This window comes from Sinohyriopsis cumingii, chromosome 11, assembly GCF_028554795.1.
Source record: "Sinohyriopsis cumingii isolate HCF-2022 chromosome 11, ASM2855479v2, whole genome shotgun sequence".
NCBI lineage: Eukaryota > Metazoa > Mollusca > Bivalvia > Unionida > Unionidae > Sinohyriopsis > Sinohyriopsis cumingii.
The window spans coordinates 114,422,186-114,432,658 of NC_142971.1; the positions used below are offsets into that span (position 1 = coordinate 114,422,186).

The window sequence follows — 10,473 nt, forward strand, 5'->3', positions numbered from 1 at the left end:
CAATAGTAATAAGTACGCCTGTAAGGAGTTTACATCTTACATCCACATATGGCCCTTAAGTGTCCCTCCTCTGAAGTTGTTTGCATGGCCCTTTCCGTGACATTTTGATATCCAGTGATTTGGTCAACGACCAGAAGTGCTGACGAGATTCATTCTTGCAAAATAAGAGAAATAAGTTAAACCCTTTTGTTAACTATATTAAGGTATTATAAATGCATAACGATTAATGATTATATATATATATATATATATATATATATATATATATATATATATATATATATATATATATATATATATATCTTGTCACACACTTACGCTTTTTTCTTAAGAATAGAAGGAAGTCTACTTTAAATACATTCCATAAGAAGATATATAACATATGTAGTATATAGACCTTTATCTGTCTGATTTGCAGAACCGTTGTAAATGGCTGTTGAATACATATCTGCATGGCTTAATAAATCAGATAAAATGTAGTAATAACTTTGGAGTAACTAAGTGGACGGCTTCAGCTTTCTTAAGTAATCTTTATTTAATCATCTCAAATTAGTAGACCCCACTCAGTCAGTTTGATGACATATGCATGCGCCATGGATATTGTTTTTCATGAAATAAAACTGGAATAAAAGACTGAAGCTGAATGAAAGACTTCTGAATTAATTATCTCTTGAAGGAAACAAAGGAGAATTTATTGTGATATTTGTAGGGACGACATATTGAACACGTTTAGAAACAACAGTTGCAATTTTTAAGCTTTCTGATGCTCTTTGTTACACATAGATTGTAGCAGGAAGGACTCTAAATGACTCCATTTATTACCAAATAATAGACGTCATAGAAAACGGTAGATGTTTACGTTTATTAGGACCACCACCTGTCATCTTCAAGATCATCTTCACCGATAAGTATTCGTTAGAAAACAACATAATTGCTACAATAAACATACCCATTTCAAAGCAGATGCATGCTTAATTGAGGTATGGGTGTATCCTATCGATCACGTGACCCGAGCCAGACTTCTTTATATACCTGTATCCCGTAATGTCAGCTCAAGTGACTAACGCGATAGGTGAAGGACCACGCGTCTAATAGAGCCAATACTACAGTCGATAGTATTTAGTAAAGCATAAAGCAGATTGCTTGTGAAGACTCAGTCCGATGATAATTATTGACTGCAACAGGTTAGAGACCAACGCTTTCTAAGCAATGAAGTCATTGTCATTACTCTACACTTGCATACTTTTCCTGTTACTTCAGAAATACGGCCTTGCAGGTAAGTTCACAAACGAGCTAATTTTACAGCTGTAGGCAAAGTTGAGATTATTCACACTATAATAATAATTAATATAGAAATATGAAACATCATATAAAGTACATGAGGTCGATTTAAATATATTTCCTCGAAGTTTGCTCAATATAAAACTTGATTATCAGAATTTTCACATATAGTTGAGCTATTCCACAATAGTAAACTAACTTTAATAAATTTTGACAAGTCATCTTTTTCCACAAAAGCACATTGTCAAAGTGTCTGTATATATATATAGAGAGAAGATATATACATACAGACACTTATTCTGAAAGACATAATCCTGGGCCATATATTACAAATCAACCATTTTGTTCGTTCTATCAAATACCACTGGGGCCCCGAATGGCCGAGTGGTCTAAAGCGCTCTCCGTTACGGATCACTGCCATCTCACCTCTGTCTGCGACGGTTCGAGTCTCGGATTCAGTCAATGTGGGCATGTGAGAATGCTTGCCAGTAGCTTCTCGTGGGTCGGTGGTTCTTTCCGGGGTTTTCCGGGTTCTTCCTCCACCATTAATACTGGCCGCCATGTATAGACTATCGTGTGCTGAAAAATGGCGTTAAACCCCACAACAACAACAACAAAAATCAAAAACCACTAAGCTGCAATTTATCCTATTCAACAAATATTTATGGAATGCCCTACGCCACTCACCTTTAAATTTGTATATCCTCGAGGCCATTAGTGGATTGTTTTACATTTAAGGATCTTACATATACTAACCATTGATACAGCAACGTTGTTTTATTATTCATGTACAAAGGTGTGAAGTTCTATCTGAAACTGATCTATCAAAAAATCAGAATAATATGTAAATAAATTAAGACTTCTTAATGTTACTGTAGGTTACAATACGATCATTTAAATATCCTGTATATCTTTGATTGGTATCAATAAATTAAATTTGTGTACACAGCCTTTCCATTAACAAATTCTTGTTTCCTCGTGTGGTCGCGTTTTAATATTTTGTTTTGGTGAATTTTAAATGCAATTTCGGTAGTGTTTTGTAAATCTTGTTTATAAAACGTTCATTTTAACTGTTTTCAATAATGCAATATTAAATGCAGTCAGTATGTGAAATATCATTTCGTAAGATAAAAGTTGTCTGATGTACTCATCAAAATGTGATGAAGCATTGTGAAGTCCATTAATAGTGCTCGTTGTTTATGGTTATGTGAAAAGTAATAACACATCTTGGAGACCATACACGTTTCAATTATCATAACCAGGGTAGAATGGAAATATGATTCATTATGTATCATAACAAGCATAGGAACTTCCGGTGTACTACGAAAGTCAAATAACAATGTATTTCCAGGTCGTTCAATTTATTAAACATTGCTATCATATTCAACATTTGTACATAACATTTTGTACCATCATCAATTACAGGAGTCTTTATTCCAATATCTGCGTTTAATTCAGTTAATAATTTCATTGTTTCTGATTACGTCTTTTCAATTGTAACCCATTGTTAAACCTTCGTATCTGCACAGTGTCATAAAGTTTTAAAAGTTTCTTATGCTAGCTTGTTTTTCAAAGCGTTTGCAACAAGACGTAGTCAAGATGCACCAATTATCAATAAATCTAAAGGAATTACAAGTCATGTAATTCTCGAAAAACCTTAACTAACAGCCGCAAAGGCCGTTTCAACAGAAACACTTGCCTTAAAACGTTACCACATAGGCTTTAAAATAGTATTTATTCCTAGTTTAAAAAAATCTGATGACGTTTGTAAACTTTTTTTATAACCAACAATATTACACATTTTCATGAATGTATCGTTGGGTAATGCAAATATGACAATTCCAGCAACTGCATAGTTTGTTCAAACTTAAAACTTTCGAATACCATCCAAAAATTATATTGTAATAGTTTGATCTGAGTCATAACCTGTTCGCCTACAATTAATTCTTTAAGTAGTTGTTACACCGTATTTAACAGTAGATTCATAATCCGTATTAGTAGTTCTTTCTTCTACTTGAGCATAAAATGGATATCATGTACGACAGAATACTCTGATCCAGACATGCTTTACTTCCATATATTGCTATCTTGAGAAAACGAAACAAGTCCACCATATTTCTTCTTTTTTCCTTTATTTTTAAGTTAGCGTTATAACGTTTGTACTTTTTGTTTAACGTTTCAACTTAAGGATATTATTTGATGCAGTTTGTCTTCTATAATGTCAGATAATTGTTTCCAAACAGACATTGCCCATACATTCAAGGTCACAAATGTATTCTTCCCTTTCACACAACGACAATCATGATGTGCTGGGATATTGGAGATATTACACACTGACTTTATTATATGAGAATGGTACTTGGTTTTCTTATCTGAAGGTATATATGAAACCTATAGATTGATTTAGATAATTCTGATATAATTCAGACTCACAAAGGCCAATATGATATTCCACATGATATATTGGCATGTACACCGCACAGTCTAATTGATTTTATCAAAACTTTCATATCATACTGTGTCCGAAGTCTCTTCAGTGTATAATTAGTACCAAATTTTCAAAACATAATTAACAAAAATGTTTCGTTGCTTGTATGCCAAAAAGGTTATATTTATCTCGTTAAATTCAGTTGCCTTTTCTTTATTAACTGCATAATTTTGCGTTTCACGAGCAGGAAATGGTGCAAGCTTGTTAGTCTTTTTTAACAAAAAATATGAAGTTCATTATTTATATTAATTCAAAATGCTCACAGTTGTTTGAAGTCACTTCTTAATGAATTTGAAATGATTAAAATTGATACATAGGCGCTGGCATTTGATGGTTTGAATTTGGCGCCTAGAAGTTTGGGTGCCCTTTGTGCTTTCGAAAATTTTGAATGTCATGGCGGTTTTTCTTAAACGTTGAAGATGACTGGCCTGGGGTTTTCATAATTATGACGACTATCTGCTCAGACGTTTGATAAAATTAGACGATTTGTATATGAAGCATTTTTTTGATAAAACTTTGAAGAGTAGTGGTCATATTTTCATTCTCATAAACTGTTGCAAACCACCGGCCTAGCTGTTTCAATAAGGTTTGGCAACCATTGGCCCAGGATGTTAAAGTTTTTAAGGTTAGTGGCCTAGGAATTTCTTCCGAAACAAATTTGATGATCAATGGCACAAATGTTTAATTTATCAAATTTTGCGACCAGTGGTTTAGATGGCCCAGAGAGTGAGTGAGGGTTTAATACCAAATTTTGAAAGTCAGTATCCTATGATTTTCTGCAACAGCATTAAACGACAGAAAGTAATGTCACCTCGTGTTACAGCCCCTTCCCAAGGAATGGAGCCTGGGGCGGATGTTAACGTAAGAACCAGAAATTACATTTATACAACAGATATGAGAAGAGTACTCATCTGATCAATGAATTATTTGTATTAAAGATGATCTTTGGGATTGCTATCATTGGACTGCGAAGGACAAAGATTTGATTAATGCTCGAGGAGGTGCAGGCAACTATGCAGTGGAGCGTAAAGTCTGCGAGGACATCCGAGGCCACGTGTTTACGGGAGGTGTAAGCAGTCTAGCACCCGGATGTGGCGAATGCTGGTGTTGTCAAAAACAAGGCATGTTCAGTTGTTAGTTACAAAGCGTTACGACTCTATGGTCTTAAGCTAAGTAAGAGAACGAAACAAAGCTCATACGTTGTTTCAGGAGGTCTGCTTAGCCCTTAATTGCTAAAAACAAAGATGCGATGAATAGGAATTCAGCTTCCATTTGAAATCTGACCGTAAAATATTTACAATATCGAGGAATATAATAATAATAATAATAATACAAGTAAGCTGGGTTTTATACCATTAGGTACGTGTCATTAGTAGAAAATTAGTATAAAAAGGGAATTTATCTTCTGTTATAAGAAACAAACGTCTACTGTGCTCAATATAGCTTTTAATGCCATTCATATTGGGTACCCAGATGAAGTGAAATCCATTCATTATTGTTCACCTATTTCTAAAGAGACCCTTTGGACATGTCATCGATGGACTGCAAGTGACCTTGTATGGATCAAGGCTCTTGGCGGGAATAACGAAGCGGAGCGTCGAGTTTGCGATGCCAAGGAAGGTTACGTATTTACTGCAGGCGAAAACAACCTAACACCCGGATGTGGATCGTGCTGGTGTTGTAGAAAGGTCTAAATATAAAGTATGTCTGTGATTTCTCTTCGCGTTGATTATAACGATTAGTGTTTGCATTTTCCACCAAATCTGGTGTAAACATCAGTTATAACTGACAAAGGTAATTATTGTAAAGTGAATTATATTTTATTGAAAAGTTTAAATGTCTAAATGTCACAAGAAAACCAGATTTGGAGACCAGAATAAAGGCCTACTTTTTAAGTCTGAAACGCTTTGATTAGACAACTGGCAGAAGAGACATGCTATGTATTTTATATCTACATATACCTTTACATGTAATAGCTAATATATCAATATGTGGCGATGAATTCCCAATATCTCAATTATAAATTTAAATAATTTGTCAATTTATATGAATCTAATGGAGTTAAAGTAATATGTAAAGATTTAAATGTGCTTTTACGTCGTTACATTTTATTTTTTTTTTAAATATAAACTCTCTTCTTAATTATTATAAAATCTTAATTATAGATAATCTGTGCTTTTTTGCAGGTAGAAAACAGCACAAGAAAAGCAAAATTACGTCTGCACGTATCACTCCATGTTGAGGGCATGAATATTGTTCCTTTATATAAAGAGTGTATATTTTTCAAATTTGAAAATAAAGTAAAATTATATTTATAACATTAAAAGATTGCCACGGTTTGTATAAATATACAGTAGTAATCACTGCATGCTACGTTTTAAGTTTACCTTAAGTGTCATTTACTGTGATTTACCATTTTTTTGTTTCTTTTTCCTCTTGGCGCCAGAAGTTTCTATATAAAGGCATGCATAGGCGTCTTCTGCATTCCTAGTATATATTATTGCATTGCCATACTCTTGAGCACAGCAGAAGCATGCTCTTTTTATACTTACTTCCCTCAAGCACCCAACACTTCCATCCATTGTCCTACATGCATGCATAGTTTAATCGCTTATATTGTTGGTTCTCTAAATTTAAAGAGAATTATCTGAAGCAGATTATTACAAAGCACAGGAGGTCAGAGGATAATTATCCTAATTGTATCGTTATGTAATGTAGTTTTAAAACCAATCATAATATAGATTCTAAGTTGTGCAAATATTTGGTTTGTGCAAAGAATTTGGTAAGGTCACTCGCATTCAGTGTCTATCCAATATAACTTGTGCAGGTATGTGAAATATTTAGAAATTCATCGACATCGGTAATGAATTAGATGTTTTATTTGCAGGCTTAGACTGCTTATCACAGAACATCAACAAAAGGATTTCCAAGATTATATATAATGTACGCAGTCTCGTTCAGATGTATAAATATATCGTTATAAGCAGATGAGGCTTACCGAGTTTCATTTTAAGGAAACATTAATACAACGACTGGTATATCAAAGATTCGGCGCACATAATATATAAAATACATATATTTAATTTATATCACATACAAATGCACATACTAGCATCTCCAACAGAGTTACGAATGTCTGCAGGCTACTGTGTATTAACGGAGTGAATCACATCCCTCAACAGTGTGTGCGATACAAATTTTATGTCGCAATCCTCTTTGTCGCTTCTTTTGTTTTATGAGCTTTGATATTTATTTATATTTAAACATGAACAATTGTTAAAATGGGGAATGCACAGCAATGCAGAAACAGCATGGTTAGCTTCTTAAATACTGAAAGCACAGCCATTCACTTACCGACGACTAAAATTAAGGCGAACTGTCAAACCAGCAAGATATAATTCAAACAGTTAATTGTATTTAGATTTGATCGATGTCGTTATTATGCTTTAATTAACATTTCTACTTATCATAAGATTGTTTATATCCTTCATGTCTCTCTGTCTCTGTCTCTGTCTCTCTCTCTCTCTCTCCTTTCCGTTGATCGGTTATTGTCTGTAAAGTTTACAATGGTTCATAGATCCAGAGACAGTTTAATGACAGAGGCTAAATTCCGCTACGCTTGTTTTTTCCAGGATTTTCAGCCGTATCTTCCTGAGATTATCTATGCGCACTCACAGAATCACTGTGGTAAAACTGATAAGGTGAAGACTAACAAATACAGAGAGAGAGAAAAAAACCATATAATATGTTTTAGAACCTTGTTATGTTTTTTTCAAAAGCAAAACAAAGAGAAAAGGAAAGAACAAGATTCCAATATGTGAATGCCTTTCTAACCAAGAAATTTACTGTACTATGTCGATAGGCTACTGCAACTTTGTATCATTGGTTTGCAGAACACTGTAGATAAATCTATGGAAAGGATAAATCTCCTGGAAAGTGTACAAATGCCGTTACGATGACCACGGTTTAATTTGAATTTCAAAGGTTTCATCAAGCAAATGTTATTCTTCTCTCTTACTCCACAGATTTTCCGTCATTTTGTCCCATACGCGCACACACGCGCGCGCGCGCGAGAGGGGGGGGGGGAGGAGAAAGAGAGGGAGAAAGAGCAGAAATATCGATTCAATTTTGTACCATATTTAATTCTTTTAGAAAACGGGGATTATTCATATTTTTTTCTCGTTATTTTCTTATATAATGATCAATCAGTGGAAATTCATCACTGATCTAGAGAGTATAGAAGCAATGGCCTACTGTTCAAACAATATTTATATATGCGTATTAATGCGTCATGGGCGGGTCTCAAGTTGATATAACAACAGTACTGGTATATCAAATTGCATTACACCAACAGGAAAATATAAGCCATAGGAATTTTTTTTTCAGTGATGGCCATGATCATCACGTAGATACGTTTTTTAGACTGCAAAGTGTTTTGGAATGGCTACGTTGCTTTGTCAATCAGGTAAATAGTCACATTTGTGTTTATTTTATAAAGTACCTTGCTTCTGCCATTTATTTTATAAGATGGTATCTGAAAAATAAAAGTAACAGTAAAGGACGCTGGTTTCTTTATCATAATTTTATCTCTTACAAATGACTTACATTATTGTATTTCACCTAAAATTGTACTATTTGTACCAGATGGTGGGAGGGGGAATAACTACACCGCCTGACATTATTCAACAGAACCCTCTCAGCTAAAGTCACTACTATAGTAATGACAAAAGAGTCTAAAGGACTAGATGCGCTAATTCAACTTCCATAGCAAAACCATGCAATGATTATGATTTTAAAGATTCAATAACTTTAAATTTCCGAATGCCATCACCATTAAGCATGATGGTAGAGACCTAAATGTACATATCAGAAGCTGAATGTTTCAAAACTCAGTACGGAAATATCACATTGCTGACCATAATTATTCAATAAATGATAAATTAAACAAACATTATATATCTGATTGCATGGATATTAACCAATGTTTAAAACACACCACCTAGTCAAATCTACGCACTCTACACACACCTCATTCTGGAACATTTCCTTAGTAATTCATTGGATAAGACCTAGATTACATAACCAACAAGTCTCTATTATTTGCTGTATGTGCAACTATTTTGCAAGGGGAGCAGAAAGTTTTATTTACCAAAACACAAAAAGAATAAAATAGAATTTGTATACTAGATAGTATTGAAAAGATATTTAACAGCAGATACGAAAATCATACTACTTTACTGAACAGCCTATTAGAAAATCGTAGTACATTACTAAGAGGTTCCGTTTTAACAAACTTTAAAATGTTATGTTAGAATATAATGTAAAACATTAATATATTGCACAATTGTATGAAATTTTTTAAACTTTGATACATACTTTTGAGAGCAATTATGAAGTTATGGTCATACTGTTTTAAACAATTAGAAATTTTAATAATTCAGTGCACTTTGTTTCCATTATTCGCTGATTGTACAGGTTTCTAGCAAAAGTGTGTGATTAATAGGAAAGAAGGCTGTGCATATGCAATGATTTTCTTAGAAACTGTGTACATGTACAACATGATATGTTATAGCCACACCCCTAACACCTAGCATGTGCATGTAGTCTCTGCCATTACCTTCCTGTGTTTTGTATATGCCCCATTACCAAAAGAAAATAAAGACTAACAAGTCTTTGTAACATTCATTATAGAATGATTTCTTAGTCATATGATTTATTTACTGTTAAATGTCTCTGCCAGTATGCTAGAATCCTATGTTGTTTTGTAGTATTGATTTCCAGCATGACTGCAGCATGATATCATAAGCGAGACACTCACGTTGCCCATTTATTTTCAATATTGTAACCTATGCATTTCTGAGCTATTGCAGTACAGCATGGGTAAATCATTATGAGGTACTGTATGATTAGAACATTAATGCTTCCACTATGCAGGTCGTCTATGCACCTTTGTTTGCAGCATTTATGTCCAACAAAGTTATAACAAAATAGTGTATTGATAGGACACAGGTGCTGTAACTGTGGTTGTTATGTTGGTTATATATTCTATTACTTAGCCACACGTTCATTCCGGTATGAATGGAGCATAAATTACATAATTGAAACATACTGGACTCATTATCATGGTAGACTAAAGGCAAATATTTTCTGACATGATAGCAGCACTAATGTTAGCATACTGGAAATATACTGGCATTTTGTGCTGCAAGCATACTGTCTTTGTACTGGAAATGTACATCCAGTTCATTAAGGATTCAACATGCAAACATTCTAAGAGGGGACTTTGGTTGCGATATGTATTGTATTGATTGCTTTCCAATATGCTCATGAAGTAATATTCCCAAAACTCAATGGCTAGGTTGAGATGGAAATTGCACAAAGGCTAATTGAGGAACGCTTCAACCCCTCTGCGAATCAAATTTGACACTTGATCATTTTAACACCGTAGTGAAATAAGCAGGCGAGAGGTACCACCACGGCCTTCTATTTTTTACTCTCTTTTACCGCGGCGAACGGGAAAAAAAAAGGGGGTGGGGGGCGTGTAAATTTTTTTATACCAGATCCACCACCCATCCCGCCGGTCTCGCTGGGAGTCCGACATATGCATAAGTCGGTGCATATCAAACAATTTTGAAAGTTATATCAGCCCAGACAAAACATCACGCTTATCGAATGCGCCCTCGTGCGTTAGTGATTATAATGGA

The 10,473-nt window shown here is 34.2% G+C and overlaps 1 protein-coding gene across 3 annotated transcripts; it reads left to right on the forward strand.

Moving 5' to 3' along the window:
* Positions 1 to 1,052: 1,052 nt before the first annotated feature.
* On the forward strand, positions 1,053 to 8,330 carry LOC149789460 (uncharacterized). Of its 3 annotated transcripts, none has more exons than XM_089975553.1 (5): positions 1,053 to 1,276; positions 4,708 to 4,890; positions 5,285 to 5,470; positions 5,956 to 5,990; positions 7,402 to 8,330. In XM_089975553.1, the coding sequence occupies exons 1-3, from the start codon at positions 1,210 to 1,212 to the stop codon at positions 5,461 to 5,463; spliced, it is 429 nt and encodes a 142-aa protein (XP_089831679.1). In that variant the 5' UTR covers positions 1,053 to 1,209; the 3' UTR covers positions 5,464 to 5,470; positions 5,956 to 5,990; positions 7,402 to 8,330. The 3 variants fall into 3 exon arrangements, with proteins under 3 accessions (XP_089831679.1, XP_089831680.1, XP_089831678.1); XM_089975554.1 differs by lacking the exon at positions 7,402 to 8,330 and adding an exon at positions 6,657 to 6,755; XM_089975552.1 differs by lacking the exon at positions 7,402 to 8,330 and having other exon boundaries at positions 5,956 to 6,095.
* Positions 8,331 to 10,473: the final 2,143 nt, after the last annotated feature.